General features: G+C 37.6%; 5 protein-coding genes across 6 annotated transcripts; 1 reads left to right on the top strand and 4 right to left on the bottom strand.

The window, feature by feature from the left end:
* Positions 1-25: 25 nt before the first annotated feature.
* spata1 (spermatogenesis associated 1) lies at positions 26-3,525 on the bottom strand. The gene is made up of 11 exons (XM_035523079.1): positions 3,487-3,525; positions 3,274-3,392; positions 2,982-3,099; positions 2,596-2,649; positions 2,148-2,454; positions 1,734-1,874; positions 1,208-1,411; positions 998-1,123; positions 725-903; positions 495-593; positions 26-390 (listed from the first exon to the last, which is right to left on the bottom strand). Exons 1-11 carry the CDS (start codon positions 3,523-3,525, stop codon positions 253-255), a joined length of 1,524 nt encoding a protein of 507 aa, XP_035378972.1. The 3' UTR covers positions 26-252.
* A 442-nt stretch (positions 3,526-3,967) lies between these two features.
* rpf1 (ribosome production factor 1 homolog) lies at positions 3,968-8,266 on the bottom strand. Its single transcript, XM_027017410.2, has 9 exons — positions 7,961-8,266; positions 7,538-7,594; positions 7,299-7,379; positions 7,117-7,212; positions 5,704-5,857; positions 5,501-5,583; positions 4,789-4,970; positions 4,396-4,522; positions 3,968-4,265 (listed from the first exon to the last, which is right to left on the bottom strand). Exons 1-9 carry the CDS (start codon positions 8,186-8,188, stop codon positions 4,224-4,226), a joined length of 1,050 nt encoding a protein of 349 aa, XP_026873211.2. The 5' UTR covers positions 8,189-8,266; the 3' UTR covers positions 3,968-4,223.
* Positions 8,267-8,645: 379 nt separating this feature from the next.
* Positions 8,646-11,790, bottom strand: dnase2b (deoxyribonuclease II beta). Of its 2 annotated transcripts, none has more exons than XM_027017408.2 (6): positions 11,557-11,790; positions 11,274-11,442; positions 10,976-11,054; positions 10,412-10,573; positions 9,988-10,185; positions 8,646-9,607 (listed from the first exon to the last, which is right to left on the bottom strand). In XM_027017408.2, the coding sequence occupies exons 1-6, from the start codon at positions 11,664-11,666 to the stop codon at positions 9,273-9,275; spliced, it is 1,053 nt and encodes a 350-aa protein (XP_026873209.1). In that variant the 5' UTR covers positions 11,667-11,790; the 3' UTR covers positions 8,646-9,272. The 2 variants fall into 2 exon arrangements, with proteins under 2 accessions (XP_026873209.1, XP_026873210.1); XM_027017409.2 differs by having other exon boundaries at positions 9,988-10,134.
* A 759-nt stretch (positions 11,791-12,549) lies between these two features.
* uox (urate oxidase) lies at positions 12,550-16,040 on the top strand. Its single transcript, XM_027017338.2, has 8 exons — positions 12,550-12,619; positions 12,750-12,962; positions 13,398-13,514; positions 13,611-13,689; positions 13,827-14,013; positions 14,100-14,223; positions 14,328-14,411; positions 14,735-16,040. The coding sequence occupies exons 1-8, from the start codon at positions 12,602-12,604 to the stop codon at positions 14,807-14,809; spliced, it is 897 nt and encodes a 298-aa protein (XP_026873139.1). The 5' UTR covers positions 12,550-12,601; the 3' UTR covers positions 14,810-16,040.
* Positions 14,843-19,593, bottom strand: samd13 (sterile alpha motif domain containing 13). Its single transcript, XM_027017337.2, has 5 exons — positions 19,509-19,593; positions 18,516-18,648; positions 17,688-17,730; positions 17,000-17,111; positions 14,843-16,751 (listed from the first exon to the last, which is right to left on the bottom strand). The coding sequence occupies exons 3-5, from the start codon at positions 17,723-17,725 to the stop codon at positions 16,608-16,610; spliced, it is 294 nt and encodes a 97-aa protein (XP_026873138.1). The 5' UTR covers positions 17,726-17,730; positions 18,516-18,648; positions 19,509-19,593; the 3' UTR covers positions 14,843-16,607.
* Positions 19,594-20,057: the final 464 nt, after the last annotated feature.

The following is a 20,057-nucleotide window of genomic DNA, read 5'->3' as shown; positions in this document are numbered from 1 at the left end:
TTAAACAGTAGGCATAGACTTAATTCATTAATTAAGTTGCTCAGTCATTGACCTTGTCATTAAAAATATTAGTTACAAATAACATGTAAGGAGTCCATAGGATTATAGATGTTTTGCGGGCAACTGAGCCTGTAGGGTACAATGTTCATTTTTCATTTGTTTCTCTTAAAAAAAATTAATTTTTCCAGATTACCTTATTATTTATATACAAACCATTTTAACTTAAGGAAATCATTGCTTCGAGTGCCGGGATTACACAGGGTTGCTTGTGCTAAGGTGTAAACCAAGGCCTGTGGAGGCTGTAAGAGGCCCAGTGGATGAGCATTGGGACTTCTTCTGCAGTAACTCTGCTTTCAGGGTTTGCATTTCTGTGGCAGCCTGCTTCCTCAGCTTTAAAGAACAATGAATGAAATATGTACATACCAGAGGGAAATTACAATGGTGATAATGAATTACAGTGATGATAAATATATTATGAAATAACTATTGCATACCTTCATTTCTGTGGCAAGTTTCATTTTGGTATCATCCAAGTTTATCTTCAGATTATCAATTTCACAGCTCTCAGTCATAATCTGAATTATGAGTTCATTCTGTGAATAATAATCATATTGCTCATCATGGGTTGCATTTTACTAGGCATAAAGTAGCTGTTTGTCTCCCTCTCTTGGAAGGCAACACAGTTTTTTCTGTCAGTGAGTCATCAGCAAGGTGAAGAACTGACCTTTGTGCTTGATGGTTTCCCTGCTCGTCTTTGCCTGTTTCTTCCTTCTCGGGCTTGCAGTTGTTGAAACAGTTTGTCATAAAACATCTCAAGTTCTTGACAAAGACTTCTCAGGGTGTCTTCCAAAGGTGCAGCAGCCTTTTTGGTATCGAAATACTTTCTCTTCCACCTGTCCCGTGCTAGGTGGCATGCAGTTTGGACAGGATGATGCCCTTTTAACTTTCATACTTTAAGTATGTCATTAACAAATGTGAGAAGTATTTACTTGCATACCTTGGTTCCTACGGTGTCTATTCAGAGCTAGAAGATCTTTGCCCTTCCTAAGAAGCTCTTGCCTTGTCCTTGCTAGTTGTTTTCTTTCCTCTTTAACAAGCCTAATTTCCTTCAACAGCTCATCCCCTAGGAAGAAAGATTACACTTCTCTAACCACCTGTAATCTATTCATGCTCTTGAATTTGAGATGAAGCAGCGGTAGTGTCTTACTGTTAGTTGGTTGTGTAGGTGTGTTTTTTGCTATATGCAGTGCCAGGGAAGGGGCACTTGGAGCTGAGTCATCTTTAGCAGGAGATACTAGACTGCCCACAGGGAACTGCAGTGTAAAGACAAATGGGGAACCTTCTGCAATAAAGCCTTTCATAAATGTTCTTTGCACAGTAGACAGGAAAGGACCCCTGCTGACCACTGAAATTTAGCCTGACACTAAAGGTCACTGTCCTTACAAGGACCAGACATTAATAAGCACAAGGCTTTCCATTTTATCAGGGACTATTCAGAAAGATCTCTCTTTAGAAATGTTTTACAAAATTGATATTGGATTAGTACATTGGGTTATGAAAATTATGAAAATATCGTACCTGGTTAATTGGTTTCTTTATGGTTGACTTTAGTGTTTGAGACTGTTTGGATTTCCTAAATTGTAGAAAATGGTAAGATTTCAATAAAAATCAGGATATGTACGCCTAGAACTAACATAGCAGATTTTCATGGCAAGCCTCCCTTTTAAAGCATTACCTCCCCTGAGAGAGGACAACTCCATTGTCTGAATCCTCCAGTGATTCTGGTACTCCTGAATCTCGGGTGATGTTTTTGTAACAAGTCTTTTTGTCCATTTTTTCCATTTTAGTTGGATTCTGATTAATAGGAACTATTTCTATATGAAAACAAAATAAATGTTCATTTTTGCTTCTGCTTAATTTTTGCACAATATTAAACATCTATATTTCCACTTCAGAAATGTATATATTAATGTAAAGCTGAAACAAATTTCTAGAATAATATATCCTGTTCATATCCTTTTCAGTATCATTTCCTTCCAAAATAAAATATATCTAAGGTCTAGAAGAACCTAAAGGAAGGTCATCTGGAATAATGAACATACACAGTTATCTTCTACTGGAAGGGAGCCTTTTCCTGGGTTTCTCACCATGCTGCTTCACCACAAGTTCCTCTTGGACACTACTGTACATATTATGAGCCGTAGGCCAAAAGGAATCTTCACATCCTGGAGAGTCTTCCTCCCTCTCCTCCAGACTCTGGTCTAGGATACACTGCTGTGGCCCTTGTTTGATTAGTGGAAATTTAGTGGGCTCTTTTGTCTGGCCAGGTGCAAAAGGAGGGTAGCCTCTCTGAGACTCTGTGTTGTAAAAGACCGTGTGTGGGTTTAGGGACCTGGAGCAAAGGTGACTGGCATTTTCTTTCACAGGCAGCAGATAGAGCTCTGGGTAAGGGGACTGAATTACAGGAATTGCAATGAGAAATAATATTATTTCACAATTGGCCATAGTATGTTAAAATTTGCAAAGATACTAATTTTGCAAAGTATTTTGCAAATACTAAATTTGCAAAGATACTAATTAAGGCGAAATTCTTACATAGGGTGGCGCAAAAGATTTGACTTTCAAGTCTTTCTCTTGTTTTGCTTTAACCTAATGTAAAAAAAAAATTAAAAATAAATAAAAATCTGATAATTTTCCTGTGTTGGTTGTTAAAAATGAAGTGTTCATTGATCCATATCATGCCATTCTAAGGACCTCTCACTCTCATTCCTCACTGTTGTAACTATGTATATTTTATATTAATTTAAATGTAGTTATTAAATACATGGCTACACAGTAGTTACCAAATAGCATGCATTAGCATTAATAAACTAAATCTGGAGCTTAAGAGGCTAGTAGATGCTTGCAAACTGCTGGAAGAGACTGACTCATTTGTCCAGGTGCCTTTTGGAATTTGTATCACAGCAAGCAAAGCTACTTACCAATGCCAAACTTCTGCCAACGCATTTCAAAAAACAGTATCTATCAGTGGCCTTATCAGGCGCAAGTAATGCTCCAAGCTCATCTCTCATAGCTTTCAGGTTAATGTCTGGATACACCCTGAAATACGGAGCAAAAGTGATCTGTTTTAATATAACTTGGTAGCTGAGAGTAGGCTTTACATGTTGCATCCCAACACCAGCATCATGTAATGTCACTGTGCAATGTAAAATATAAGTCTCCTATGGGCTAAACTTTGTGTGAAACTATTATATGCATTTATTGCCCGCTCACCTTATGAAGCCTGCCGATATGAAACTGTCTATGGCTTCAACTGACACTTTATTCAGCTTTGAATTCCACTGTTCGTCTGGGACAAAAAACACATGGAGCTCTACGCACTGGTCGTCGCGCTAGTCCGAGAAAGGGCCGGAGAGAACACGAATGAAGAGATCACTGCTCAATACAATGTTCTTCCATAAACGTTATGAAAAATAAGCCACATACCTTTGAATTTACTGATCTCGTTCCCCCGTAACAGCTCATTATCTTCAGTAGGCTATTTAAGCAAAAAGGGTTTTTTCGGATAGAAGGAAAGCAACTGCTGAGCGAAAATCCCGCTAAGCACTACAAACCATGTGGGAGTGGACCAACTGCTAAGTCACAATGTTGCGTATTCAAAACATTCATTTTAATGGTCTTGATATTTTTCGCCCCAAAGATGTTTACGTGACGTAAGTTCGTTCATAAACCAACTAACATATGTGAAGTCCTATACTAGTTGCGTCTCCGAGTCATTTCCATCGGGCTAAAATTGGCAGGCTTCAGTTTACAAAAATGTAAATCTTGCCTGCACTGAAACGGAAGCGCGATTTTATGTTGAAGAGGAGAAATAAATCACTTGCAAAAGCCTCCAATGTAACACAGTTGTACAATTAAATTCTAAATGCCATGTTTCATTTGGACTTAATCAAAATAAGAAACAATGTAGATACAGTACTTATTTTAATATACATTTACTTTACAGTTTGCCTTCCAGCTATTTCTTGTGATAGATTTTGCTAGCAGACTCTGAGATCCCCATTTCTGTTTCATCTCATCAGTAAATTTCATAATGGACTGGTCACCAGACATGTATAAACAGAGATGCACAATTTACAATAACAAAAGTCAATGTGTTTCACTTCAAATATTTTTCAAATACTGATTTATCACATCTCTGCTGTATTATCCCTCATAAGTCTTCAAAGATGAAATTTTCTTCTGCTGGAGTCCATTTCATGGCGCTTGAAGAAAAAAGGCAGATTTGATTAACAAAAGGCCAGGGTCATCTATATACTCCGTGATTCTTAATCACTGCAAAACAGATGAAATCATTTGCAAACCAGTTAAACCCAAGTAGGTTTTAATCCTCACCTTATGAACCCATTCATACTCCCCAAATTTGGAATCAAATGTTCCTTTCTGCAGAGAGCGGAGCTTAAGGGTGAAACGGGGTCCTAGTTCTTGAATTCCTACTCTCTTCTCATTCTTGAAGATGTATCTGTGAAAGACATGAAAAGGGAATCATAGATGTGTTAACTGTATAAAAAAAAAGGATAAGAGGTGTTGTCCACTCTTCTGACAGCAGCAGTTAACAACTTTCAAAGAAACAACGATAGTTGTCTTTTAATTTAAACCAATTTATGTAAGGATTTGCTCAACATTAGGTAGGAATTTGCTGTACATTTCTGTATTAAAAATGGTGGTATATTCCTTCACAGTAATTTCCACAATGATATTTTGAATATTACCAATACCTAACCATACCTGTGGAACCGGAAAAAAATGAAGTCACGCTGGTTGTGGAAAGTGGCGACCTGTCGACCAACGAAGTGTGGATCATGAGGAAATAACGCAGCAAACATGCGGCCGATGGAGTGGCCCAGCCTGGTGCTGAAGTTGTTCAGAATGACTTCAGGGTGATGTTCTGTTGGGTCCTTTCCTCTTCTCTGCAGTCCAAAACATGAGATATTACACAATATAATAAAATGGTAAATAAACAAGACAACTAGCTATGCCTCAACTGCACCAATATCCACTGATGGGCATATTTCTCACAACTGTACTGGATCTAAAAGGTTTGGAAATCTAAGAAGAAAACACTGAATTTGAGGGCAATTTTGTGAGAAAAATATCAAAAGGGAAAACTGTTAATTGTTAGTTATAGCTACAGCTAACCTTAAGTTCCTTTGATTCCTTGTTCATAAGCAGTTCAGAAATGGGAAGGTAGCCAACCAATAATGTCACGAACATAAAGCTTCTCAAATTACAATAATCACTCTGCACATGCAACAAGGTGTTTATTGCAGCTTTCACTGCTTACCACTTCATGTCTACTGCTAACTTAGCTAGATTCCTAGCAAGCTAGCGTACACTTGCACCAAGACCCTCCATGAATACGTTTTAACAATGTGAGTCAGTCAATCAGTAAGTAAAAGCATACCACTAGGAAAAAAATAAACCGTGAACAATTACAAACCTTCATCTCTTTGCGAAGTCGAACACTGCTCACTTTGAAGTGTGCAGTGGGTCCATCAGGAAGGTGACAGAGAACCATGCCATCTTTTACAAGATGAGTTAAGGAACATCACCATATATTAAAAAAGAACTATGAAGCTAAGCAGGCAGATACATGTTCAGTGAATACCACTGAGTTCTATTATACTCCCAGCTGAAGGATACTTGGCACTTTTCGATCCTCATTAATGACCATAAGGTATGTGAAGTTTCGTGATACACATTGAGGAATGATCCTCTTCAGGGCAAGGCCTCTTCTGTAGTACACATGTGCATTTGGTATTACTGTCGCTAACTGCTCACAAAACCGCACAGTTCTCTAAAATCACAGAAAGACACAAGAAAACACCCATATATGGTCAGCTTCCCAAAGACACAATAACACACTTATTATAAAATACATTTCTGAGTTCACACTCACGCCACCTTATATTTCCATACATTACTGATGCTGTATGGTTTGTAGGTACTGGTGTGTAGAGATGTAAATCTACACACTTATTTAAGATTCCTGATGCTATTTCTATTATACTGTGTTAAAAATGATTAATTCTACAGTACTACTTATATACTACAGATTTGTTTGGTTCTAAATACAAATATTTTAAAACAAATGACTGCAGAGTAATATGTCCTTGTGCACAACTGCAATCTTATATCAGCATAAATCAGCTATAAACAGATAAATACCCTAGACTGCCTGATGTAGAACCTTACAGCACATGAGAGATGCTCCAAAGAGACTGAATATTCTGAAGTTGACTGTTTCAAACAGATATCGATTTTGTATCTTCTGTGCTTTATTTTTTCCACACCCTTATTGGTTTCGGAGGTTAGGTCTTTGTGTGTAGATGAGAAAAAACGCTTTCGTATATACATTGAACCCCAAATCCAACCCTTACTTACCACCTTTTCAACAGGATATGACCTCCTTATTACTTTTAAATAAAGTACCAGACCAGTATTAAGGTTTATGTTTAAATAGTTCAAATAAATCTAGTGCAAATTGTTTTGGTATTTAAACAAAAACAATCTGTACTTCCAAACTGTGATTTGTAAACAAACAAGCTTGTGAATATAAAGTACTTTTTCAAACAGTACATTAAAAGTATGGATTGTGTGAATATCTTTTGGATCTTAATGTGTTAATTTTCTGATTTACAATTTACCCTTGTAAATCCAAATTATGCATATACAATTTAGTCATATAGAATGGCAATTCTTTGGTGTGATATAACCCAAAGTCACACTTGGGTGACTTTATACCAAAATCACTTCTATTCAAAAGTAATCTGGATTTTGTAAGTGAGTTTTGTTTTTCACTTTTATATCTCAGTTCTGTAAATGTCCAAACTTTAGGCTATGCTGCTGTATGACTCAGAGAGCTGTAAATCACTTTGAAAGAACAGACCTATCAAAATAAATGGAAATTTATATGTACTTCCTAGGATCCACAATGGCCTTGTGCCAGCACACAATTCTCAATTCATCAAACTTCATCCAGACCTAGATTATAATTAGCCTTAAACTAGCCTTAAATTTAATCCAGTTATGCTGAAGTAAAAAGACTGATCTTACCCCTCTTGGTCTGTCTGATGTCGTAATAAGAACTTTCGGGTTTGTCAGTTTGTTGAAGTAAGCTGAGAACTCATCTGTCCCTTCATCAAAAGCTACCTGAATTCAAAGCAAGCATGTTTGCATTATTAATATAAAATCCAAAAGCAATATCTATTCACAGGTATCCATGGAAATATTCATACTTCCTCATCCTCTGGGTCTACTGTTGTCTCATCATATACTCTCTGATTCTCAATCGTCTTTGGAACATCTTTTGGTGGTGCCTTCAGAAAAATCATAAACAAAAACTAAGTGGAAATAACAATTAATAGTTTGGAAAAGTCAGCGTTGTGTCAGTAGTTTTAAAAAGACAATTCCCAAAACTGGAAATCAGCTGCAATAAAAGGAGACAGATGGCAACATTAACATGCTTTCCAGATACCTTGTCTCCAAGTGCATCTCTCTCCTTTTTTCTTTTCTTCCGCAATTCCAATTTTTGCTTGTATGAAAGAAAAAAAGTTATAATGCAGTTAACTCGTTGCATTCAAATGAAGATACCACATTACTGGTGTAATTAAAGAAGAATTTACAAAATACTGATGACATAACAGGACTAGCAAATTATCGTTGATATCATAATTGGTTTCAGTCTGACAACAACATATTTTATTTAAGGTGAATTTGACGACACATTAAATAAAGCTACCTTAATTTTGTAATTGCCCTCAGCTTTAGTTAAGATAGTTAGGTAGCCTAGGATAGCAGTTATCTGGCTAGCTAGCTAGCTAACGCTAACTAGCAAGCTGGCAAGTAGATATCCGAGAAAACCTTATGGCATAGCTGTTTTTATTTAGAATTATGTTACCTTCCGTTTCTCTTGCTTGAGCTTCATGAACATTAGGTGTCTGCGTTGTTTATTTTTTATTGTCGACAAGCTGAATGTAGGAGGGAACGAGGACCCTGCAGACTCCGACTCTTCTACGGAACCATTATCAACCGGTTCCTGGAAAGGTTTTTGCCGTTTCATTGTCTTTTTTACTTTATTCTTTGTATTGGTCGTATCTTCTGAGACTGGTACCCCAATGAAATCCATTTTATTGCTGTTATTAACAGTTCATCTGAATTCACGTGTGTCTGAAAAATGTTTCCGTGTTACCATCTTAGTCAGGAGTTTCCGGATCGGTTTTGGCTTGTATGAGTTTCTCGTATCGCCCCCTAGTGCTAAGGTGGACTATAGCCGCACACTTGCGTGCGGTTGTTCTTGAGGAATTGTGTTTCTACTGTTGTCTTTAACTGTTACAAACATTCTCTTTCGTAAATTTGATTCTATTTTCCATAAAGGTACTCATTACAGTAGGCTACAAGCAGTAAAGCTACACAAAAACTCAGCGATCCATTAGATTTCATTCAGCTAAACATGGCTAAACAGACCATTTGCCTAAACAGATGAAAATTAATTTAAAACTTCAGAGTAAAAGTGAGCTAAATTCTCAAAAACTAGGCTACGGAGAGACTGGTTCTGAACCAAAAACAGCCTTTTAGCCCAATTCTGGAGAAAAAAAAGTAAGTAATTTATTTACAGTCGACCATTTAAACTACAAGTAAACAATGAATGCTGACAGGTTAGCCCTGAGGGATGTCAAAGTTAGGTCCTGGTGACATACATCAGTGTAGAGTTTACTATTATCTAACACCCCTAGCACAAGCATGGCATTTAGCTTGCAGTTGCGTGGCCCTCTTGATTTAGAGTCTTACACTGGATATTATACATGATGCGATGTGTATATGCTCATAACTCATTCCTAAGATTTTTTACCTTTTTATTGCACACAACTCTACCCCTAATTTATGCAGTTACAAGCATTCCCATTTTATCATTGATATTTACCTGTAACTGAGATGATGTATATAAGAGGATGTATGAGAATTGCTCTTTAATTTATATCTGTTCAAATAAATGTAGACTCTCGATATATGAAAAAGGGTAACAGAAATACTAAAAAAAAAATAAAAAATAAAAATCAGTACCATTCCAAATGATGTTAAAGTGACTTTCCTATTCAACTAAAAATAAGGGAAAGACTTGTTCCATCTAAAAGTGCATAACACTGTCCATTGATTTGCTTCCACATTTCCATACTTCCATACTTCCAAAGATAACAGAAGATCTCTTGCTTCTAACAGCTTTTATACCAGGCCACTGCCTGACGGAAGGCTCTGTAGACACCCGGGTTTGGAGAACACACAAGGCCACCACCTCTCCACGCTTGTCCGATCTCCCGATTCAGGTCGCCCACACATGCCCACTGGGCTTTGTATTCCAGGGACACACACCACTTGGAGTGGTCCTCATAGGAATTGAAGATGACGGGTCCTGGTAGGCTGATACTCCTGATGTTCATTACGTGGTAGGGCAGTGAGCAGTTGGAGGGGAGATGGTGTGGCTCTCGTTGCCAGGTTTCCACAAGAACATCTGTCCTCAGTGTCTGTGCTACCCAGCCAGCATAAATGTCTGGAAGGTCAATATCAGAAGACTATTGGTGGATTGTTGGACAAACATGGACATCGATTGCGGAAAAGCTATGTGTATGTGTTATCCACTATATATCTAATGGCATGTAGTACCAAGGAAAACCCTCTAGTTGCAAAATTATAAACAATGCATGTGCATGATCTGTGTAAAACATGGTATTCTGCACGTTCTAAAAGCATCTCATGTGTTACATAAGCAATGTCAACAGGTAGTCAAGGACAGAATTGTACTTTGACATTTTTAAAAGTCATCAAATGGCTGTGTGATAGTATCCAATGAACACTATCTATCCAAAAAAGCAAAGCAAACCTGTGCAGTGTGTTACCTTATAGCTAAAAAGAGCTCCAAAATGCTCTTACCATCAACATAGCTGTGAGATTTGGCAAAACTGAGGAAGGTCTCCCCTTGGACTGACTTCAGCTTCTCCAGTTTCCTACTGGGCGACACAACTGGCATCTCGCCAGCACAGAGCTGTGCCATGGCTGCCATGTCTGTGTAATACGCCGCTGAAATTGAGCAATTGTATACATGGGGATTCATATATGCCAGTTGCTGTGCTGGTGAAGCAAGAACAAGTATTTAGAGAAAGGTTTCAAGCATCAGAGGCTTTCCAATACATTTTTTTTAAAAAGAGTCATGTGATTGGTAAAGCTAAAGATGTCTTATATGTACTGTATTGTCTACTGAATTACAGGGTATGAAAAAAATGTGCCAGTGTTATGTATTTTGTTTGTTTTTTTGTTGTTGTTGTTTTTAATGTTTATGTTGGCATAGGTTGCTTACATATTTTTTGGAACTCTCTGTAGCTGTAAGTAGTGCAGTGAAACATCTGGCCAAAGAGTTTGCCAGTGGAGGGGAAGCCATAGCCCATTTCAGGGAATGGTGGAAAGTGAGGAACACTGTGCATTAACCAGAATCCCTGAGACTCATCAAAAAGCAGCACCCCTAGAGAACACGTGGGCAGCACAGAGCAGTCACTCATTGAATATCATCATTCAGTGTGAAAACAACATGGGTTTTTTCAAGAACTTGGTCATTTCATTTCATGTCTTACATGGCAGCAGAATGTTTTTGACTGACCCGGAACTTTGTCATTTACACTGACAAAATCAAGATGGTAGCAAAACAAAATTCCTAAATCAAAGCCCAGGGTTGTATTGATAGGAGCCCACTTTCCAGCAAAAAAATGTGCTGTCCATAAATGGTGTACATAAGCATTATCTGCTTCAGGAAAAATCTGAAAGCATGAAATCAATGCTTAGTCAACAGCACTTATCAGCTATGCTCTTTGCGCTAGACCTCCCCTCTCTGAAACATCAAAAAACCTACTTTGAAGTTTAAAAGTACCTTTTGTGTGTCCATAATTATTCAAGTACTTCAGCACCGGTGGAGCATCATTGTAGATCATGTACGCAGAGCTGTTCAACTGTTAAATAATCAAAATTGTTTGTCACTGAATTTGAACTATAAGCTTTTAAATAAGTAATCCTTCAGAAAAATCCTACTTATGTCATTTCTGCTATCCATCTTGACCCTAGGTATGGGAACTCTTCTTAACCACTTAATCACAGGAGAAGTGGCATAACAATCAATTAGTGAAAAAAGCATAGCTGGAAACCACTAGCTTTGACATTAAAGCTCATACCTCATATCTATGGTACAGCTGGCTCAGGGTGCTGCCTATTGCCCCTTTACTGGTATTCACCACATGTGTACTTAGCTGCCAGCTCAGTAAAGAAGGATCCAAATACATGTAGTCAACTCCACTTCCCACAACACCCTTCGTATACTTGGGCAACTTGTACACGATGAACCTTACATTGCAGAGGGCAAAGAAAATATGAACATTTCTAAGAGTCTCTACTCAAATCAAACATTTACTCAAAACTTCTTCAAACTGCAAGAAAACAAGTGGAAACTCCATCTACCAGTCAACAGGCTGCCCTTCTTCATCCAGGCAGGACAGATCTGCCTCACACAGGGAACCAAAGATGAATACTTGGATGAGAATCAAGCAGAAACTCCAGACTGAGAACATTTTCCCTCTGTCATACAAAATGGATCATATGCTTATTGACAGAACAAAAAGAATTAGGCAGTTGTTAAGGCTAGCTCCTTTGTTGTTAAGGCTAGCTTCCTCATGACTACTGATAGTGAAAGAACATACATGCAGCTGTGTGTGTATGAAAGAGGAAGTTGGGTATTTTGTCTCATGACACTCATCATGGCACATATTACTTAAAGAAAAATACTCTACACCACTGCAACGGTTTCTGCTGGTATCTTGTAAAATAGAGCAAAGGAGCTCATGTCTTGTCCCAGAGGTCTACCACCCTTAAGAGTTTAGTGCAAACACACTTGGCTGAAGCTTCAGTTAACTGGACCGTGCATGTTGGATTAAAGCTGGAGCTGAGCCCTGTAGGGCTGTATATCTGAAAGAACAGAGCTAGGCACCTCTGAACTTGCTTCACATGAAAGGTTGAAAGTTTAGATGTTAAAAATAAATCTAACACCACTATTACCATAAATATTAGCTTCCATTTACTGAAAAACTAGGGCATTTCAGATTGCTATTAAAATTAATGTTAATGCTAATGAATGTTCATAAGTTAAGAGAGCTGATGAAAAATTAAAGGTGTTTGATCTTAAATCTTTCAGGGTAGTACAATAAAGGACAGTGAAATAGTACATGGATTCATGGGCGCTATTACAACACTACACTGTGCTGTACCCAGGCTGTTATCCTTTCCCCCACATAAGCGGCATGCAGATCTTATTGTCGTGGTGAATGCATACATTTTAAACCAGTACAGTCCCGGACACTGACATGACCTGTTGGACCCATTGCGAAATGCAAAATACACAGAAGACAACACCCCCTTAATATAATCCTCTGACCCCCACCTAGCTCTACTAGTGGTGAAGTTCTGAAGGGTAAAGGAACACACACTCTGAGCACCCGTTTGAAAAAATATGGCTACCTCAAATCAGGTATAAATATTTTTGCTTATAGACTGTTATTCAAACTTACACCGCAAGCATCTTTGTTGAGATACTACAATATTTAAATTTTAATTTAATATTTGTAAATCAATGCTTTGACTTTAAAATATTTTCACAGAATGTGGAGTTTGTAAGGACAGGTTACGGGAAGAACCTAGTGAAGGTTATGTATATCCGGAGGGAGGGGACTTACCACTACATAACTGAGCTGAAAGCAGACGTCCAGCTGACGCTGAATTCTCTCAAAGACTACCTGACCGGAGACAATTCAGACATAATCCCTACAGACACGATCAAGAACACAGTCCATGCACTGGCCAAGCTAAAGGGAGTAGGTGTAACATTTTGAGACTCAGGAAAACTAATTAGTGATTAAGTAACTAATTCATTAGTAATTAATTCATGCAGTTAAGCCAAAGCTGTAATACTTATTTCAGCACTGATTTTATTATGTGTTTAAGATCACTGGATTTAAAAGAAAAATGACAGACATCCGATGTTGTATAGAAGGTTTTACTGACCCTGGATAAGTTACATGCAAAAAAAAAAGTCTAAACTAAATATTGGCATAGGATTGTGCAGGAAAGTGATGAAGGTTTTTTTTTTTACACAAGCTCTATTCTCATAAAGAATAGATACCTAATATGTTGTACTAAAACTAATATAGTATTTTTTAGGGGTGGGGTGAATCTATGTTGTTATAACAAACTATCTGGGACTGAAGTTACACAATGGATGGAGTTATCCACAGCTTCATTTTTGATAGGTTAAAACTATTGAGGGCTTTGGCCTGGACATCTGCAACCACTTCTTGACAGCTTTTAAGCATGTTGCACGAGCAAAGGTCAACATTGAGGAAGCTCCTTGGAAAAGGCTGGAAAAGGTATCACTGTCTTAGGAACAATTTCCAATACTGATGTCTCTTGCCAGCGGTGATGAGTTTTGAGCTTATGATTCATTGTCAACATCTGTTTTGCAGAATGGCACTATGCATGCTCATGCCTTTATATTCTCTCCAGAATTTTGGCACTTCTGCGAGGTAGAACAGTATCTAAATGGTGAGTGAAACACCCACTAATTCAACACACCCTACTCACTTAATGACCATACAATTAGGTTTATGGTGCCAAAAATATCTACATTTAATAGAAAATTAAAAGGCTCACCCACTTATAGTTGCTGTGCAAACCTCCAGGGAACCCAGTGATTCACAGTGGGATCAGAGACATGAAGGTTCTGAAGACTACACAGTCAGGTTTTGAGGGCTTCCTCAAAGATCGCTTCACCACCCTACAGGAGGTCAGAGACAGGTTCTTCTGTACCTCTGTGTATGCTAAATGGCGCTACAATAAGCACTGGGGTGTGCCGTTTGACACTACATGGTAACCAAAAATAAAGAAATAAGGAACATTTGTACAGGATTAATAATATAGGTGTTAGATTGTTACACTTTGTACTGTCTCTGCAGGAACATGGTGAAAGATACCATCATTGAGAAGTTTGCTGGGCCTTATGACCGTGGGGAATATTCACCTTCTGTTCAGAAGACTCTGTATGATACACAAGTTCTTGTTCTTGACAGGTTACCAGAGGCAAGTTGGATTTATGTAATATCAATAATACAAATCAGATATTTTAACACTTTAAATATGCACAAAGTCATTTAAACCGTTACGCCATGCATCTTATTTAACAGATCGAGGAGATTGAAATAGTCATGCCAAACCAGCATTACTTTACAATTGACATGACAAAAATGGGGATCTCCAACATGGATGAGGTTAGTTTACTAAAACATTCCTACAAAGCAGAGAAGCAAAGTTTTCTTAGCTGGTAGGATGTTTTAGATAGTTTATGCAAAATCTAAAAATCAACAAGGATAACCAATTCTGCAACCTACTGTACAATTAAGTACAATTAAAAATACAATGAAAGTATAAAGTATAAATCGGTATATGAAATATCTGCTCCTTGGAGACCACAGTAACTGAACAATATGGTTTTGTTTTAGACACAGTGCTATAAGCAAAAAATGTGGAAATAAAACTTGTCCCCAAGAGTGCTGAGAAGTGTTAAAACTTAATTTCTGTTTGTCTCTTACAGGTTCTTCTACCTCTGGATAGCCCTGCGGGCAACATCACAGGGACTGTGCGAAGGAAGTCACGGGCTAAACTGTGAAACCAACCAGAGACATGAGGAATCCACAGAAAATGGCATTCACACAAGTTTAATAAAAAATAAAAATTAAAAAAAAGGAACAAAGACTTATTTACCCCATACAGTATACACACCACCGTTTTCCCCAAAATAAGTCAATAAAAATAAATAAATATTTAAAATGACACTCTCAAACCTTTATCAAGTTGTAGTTGAATGCAGTGACTGCGACAAATATTTTTCCCATATAATAAATAGTTGCAATAATAAACAAAATTAGAGTAAGTATATTTACATCACTAGACAGTGTTGTGAGGACTGGGTATGAATTATATGTTTTACAAAACAGATTTAGATGCCTTGGTGTTAAAAGAAACAGAACCAATATTTTCTTTGGATAGCTTGCCACTTTAAAGGTATGTTAGTTAGGGACCCAAAATTAGGTACTTCTAAAATGTACATATAAAAATGAAATGGAATTTAACATATAGTGATCGAAATGGAAATTTTACTTTCATTTTTTATATAATGCGGCATGAGGCAATATGTAGGCATTCATGCAGATACCTACACAACTGATTTACAGCATAGGTAAAATGAAAGTTAAATGTCTAATGTTTTAGGGCACCGCATATTAGGTGCAAGGGAGCTCTACAGCAGTTACATAAAAGGCATCATTTGGTCATTCTCTCACATATCTTAAAAAGTCTTTGTCATGATTAAATATTAGGCTTGTGAGCTGTTATAATCACTTTTATGAATAGTTGACTAAGATTTACAGTTGAATCAGTGCCTTTTTTGATTCAAGCAATTTATTGCAAATTTCTCACATACAACTCAGTCCTCTATTGCAAGACAGATTTTGAATGGACACTGTGCAAAAGACTGTCTAAGTGAACACAATGTCCCCTCAGCTGCATAAGCACCACTGGTCATGAACTGACACATAACTGGTATTTTCAGTTCAACATCAAGACAGGTATTTCACCAAGTCAGCAAACAAATTCAGGAACCATATCTTCAAAATTAATCATCACTTTATGAACCTTATGGTGAAACAGACATAAAACCATTTAGTGACTGGATTTGAATCAATCAAGCTCATCATCTTCCAAACAAATGCAAAAAGGAACCTGAATTTATTTAGTTACCAGTCTCTGTTATACTGTTTTATGAGACTCCTTAGTATAAGATGTTTAAATAAGACTTTAATAAAACAACACACAACTGTAGGGTGGTTAGTTTTCGGAGCCATACACAATCATATGCGCTGTAACCTAACTGGAACTATTCATGACTTAAGTATCTTTAAGGAGAAAAAGAATCAAGCACTAACAAAACAAATAAATTAAAACCCCCTTCCTCTATTTTTCCTTATATGTACAGCCCAATAATGTAGCTCCCAGTTAAATTCTCTGAAAAAGTACGCCTTACCTAGCTACATCTTAAACAATAGTGTTTATAATCTTACTGCCAGACACATTCACACAATCATTATTACAATTAAAATCTTTAAAAATTGCAAACAATATTGAATAATGAATTCTGACATATGTACAAGTTCACAAAAGGAGTCAATATTTTTTAAAAGAAATTTCAATTATAACACCATTCAAATTCGGTAAACATAAAATCATTGTGACAAACATGTACCTGTTCAGCTATTTCAGACTGCGAAAGACAAATTCACATTAGTTTCTTGTTTCTTTGCCCACAAGGATGCATAAAATGCATGTGAGAACGTGGTCTTTTCCAGTCTGCAGTTACCCTGCTGTTCCATGGCATGATTGTCTTCCAAGGGGCTGGCCCGTCCCAAGTGCTATGAAGCATTGCTTTTCAAGTGCTGGGTCTGAAGTGGCTTCACATGGTATTCGTAGATCTTCAGTGCAGGGCCCAGTTTTATCGAAAGTCCAGTCAGAACGTCATTACGAGTCATTAGCAAAAGAGATTTGCCATCGATTTCCTGCAGATGGAAACGTCTTTGGTTGAGGTCATGGGATACAGAATGCAGTTAATAATGCAGTAAATACTAAAACAGGACAGTGACCTAATCCCTGCCCACCCCATCACTAATGCTGCCCATAAGATCATCCACCCCACTTTTCATAAAAGTGATGCAAGAATGAATCAACCATTACAAAATCCGATCTTAAAAATTTAAAAGACAAATCCAAGCAAAAACAATGTAGACAATAATTATTGCTACTATACCTGATCCTGGAAGGCATTGGCTTGCTCTTCAAATCCAGTAGCTTTAAAATAATTGACTACATCTGCTACAGCCCAGTGAGCAGGATCTGGAAGCTGCCCATTCTCCACCGAACTGGTGAACAGATGGAACACCAATAGCCTATGTTAAAGTGATGAGACTTCACAAGCCATTTTCTTTAATAATTACTGTGTAAACAACAAAAAATAATCACCACATGTAAGAAATCTGGCAGCTTACTGACCTTACTGAAACCATGATAAAAAATAACTTTAAAATGCAAACATGCCAGAACAAACCCTGAATGATTTACTTTTGTGGTGAATAGGTAACTTCAGTTATTTATGGAGAGAAGATCACAACAGTTTAGGGGGGCATCAAATGAACTGAATGATACTTGTCATTTATCTTTTAATATCCTTCATTTGTCCCATTGTTTGTGCTCACCTTGGAATTAAGTTAATACAAAATAGCCCATTCTTTTAAACACGATCATACACTTGTACAGTAACAGTCCTGCCATCTAACGGTCTTTTAACCTTTAACCCGAATTGTCTGACATACAAGTTCACACTTCAAGCAGAAACAAGGAACCCCCCCCCCCCCCCCCCCAAAAAAAAAAACACATTAAAGAAAGCAGATTCTTGTCAGGCTAGATAGCTGGAAGGAGAGTCCCAACTTATTACATACCTTTTTGTGTCCATTGAGCCATTTGCCTTGGTTTCCATGACAGCTAGAAAACACAAACAGCCTATTACCAAGTTGCCTGGATTCAACATTGACAGCATCCCTTTGTCCCAGGAACAAGGTCTATGACATGTGCTGCACTCTGCACTCACCAACTAATTAGCAAAATTAGGCCTGACTTAATATGCTCAACGCATCTGTAAACCATGCAATGACATGCTAAATGTAACAAAGTTTTCTTTATAAACAGTAGCATCTATGCTGTGTGAATTGGTCAGCCATTTAAGGCAATGCTGGTCTCTATACGTGGACTTCTCAGAGCTAATTTTAACTACTAGTACAGATCTCCAATCTTACAAAACAGGGTATCTTAGCAACTACTGCAAAGGCCAAAACACTTCTTACACAATGCAGATTTAAGAATGAAAAGGACATTGCAAAACCTATTGCAGGAAAGAATGTTAACTGCAACTGATATACAATGTAATCTAAATATCTCAAGTCAATTATATACATATTCTCAATTGACATATTGACACCATCTGATTGCTTAGCAACACATTTGAACAGAAGTACAGTTGTTGAAAAAAGCTGGGAGTGGAAATACAAAGCTATAGTTTCTCTCACATGCTATAGTTGAATGCTCACTAAAACACTAAACAATTCTGCATTAAAATAATTAAATTCTTTCATTGGCTTCATGGTTTCAGGCTTTAGGCTGCATGTTAAACTGGGTCAGGCGAGCTCAGATCCTTTTCTAAGATCCGTGTTTGCGTGTGTGCATGTGCATTAGTTAAAAGAAAGTGATCAAGAAGTAACATGACCGTCTACCTAGTTGTCAATGATGAACGCAGTGCCTCATTTGATGTTCTCAGCTCAAACCTCATGGTAGGCTCTCCCCCATCAGTGGCATTGTTTTCTAGGTTTCCTTAGTTGGCAGGAGTGTCGAAGAGTGAGTTTAACCCTAAAGTCAAAGAAACAGTTCCGTAATATAGAGTACTGATTTATGGTATAGAAAAGATCTGTGCAGTGTATTATAGCCCTACATCACTGGGATCGGTAGAAACGTCGTTGATATGGACATCAAGGTGACATTTTTGGCGTCGTAGTAAGTGTACCACAGGGGGGACGCTAAACAAGCAGACAGACTATAACAACAAATGTAAGCCTTTAGTGTATTTACACGTCCTGAAAGTGGCTGATTGAATGGATAAACCGGAAATATCGTGGGACCGAAATATAGCTACATAATGCAAGCAGCACTATTTTACTTTGCCAGAACAAGCACGTAAGTAACATATTGGGATCGCGTGCAAAATCAAAACACGGCATGGATAAGTCTTAAAAAGTACCATAACTCTTTCTGCAATACGATGCTGACTGGTGTCTAGGTATCTTGCTAGCTAGCTAGCTAGCAAATGTCAAAATGGAATTACTTCGCAAGATAACCTAGCTATGTGATTAGTTTTGCAATGAACACCCACGTGACAAGCAAACCAACTTTTTATGGGTTTGCATTAACTGAAAAAATAACATACAATAAGCCATGCAAAACGCTATGGAAGCCATTTGTAAAAACGTTATAACTGTGAACCAGCTGGCTACCTGGCTGAGAAATACACGAAAAACGATGTTAGAGAGCTAGCGAGCTAGCTAGCTATATTTGCTTTATTGCTGGATGATTAGCTACAGTAACAACGGAAGCTATATTAGCTAAATAGCTAATTAAACTTAAATGGTTATTCACGTTACCTAGCTACCCCTCTACTTAAAAGTACATTAAATCATAAAACAATAACAAATGCTGCTATAGAAAACACATACCTTTTCGATTTAGAGTATCACGACTATATCAATAGGATATGATGTCTCTCGTAGCTCAGCTAAATTTGACACAATCCTACTTTCCTTCCGGCAAAAGCCTATTACGTAGATGGTATGGTCAACCAATCGCACGTGTAGGATTGGTTGCGCGTACATATTGAATTGTGGGTCTGGTAGTTTCCTTAAAACGGCAGCTCAATTTGGTAAGAACTAGGCTTAATCGTTTTATGGAAAACCACTAGTTAATGACACATCTTCTCATTTTAGTGAGCTGTAACTAACTAGCACACACTAGACTATGCAGTTTTCGATTTCTTGGCACTATATAGAATGCAGACCCGAGACTCATGCTCTGTGAGCGCCATGCTAGGTCTATGCAGTTTTCGAGAAAATGACATCCTGCATGTCCATGTCCAGTTGTTCTGTAAGCCTATAAAATTAGGCTAACCGTGGTGTTCCCCATGAGAAATATTTTATAAGGATACGCATTAAAAAAAATTGTTTAGGAAAAAACTAAACCACCAACAAATGCCCCAGTCCAGACAGAGC

Source organism: Electrophorus electricus, chromosome 26, assembly GCF_013358815.1.
Source record: "Electrophorus electricus isolate fEleEle1 chromosome 26, fEleEle1.pri, whole genome shotgun sequence".
NCBI lineage: Eukaryota > Metazoa > Chordata > Actinopteri > Gymnotiformes > Gymnotidae > Electrophorus > Electrophorus electricus.
Note: the sequence above shows the minus strand (reverse complement) of the source record. Positions and strands in the feature narration are given on the sequence as shown.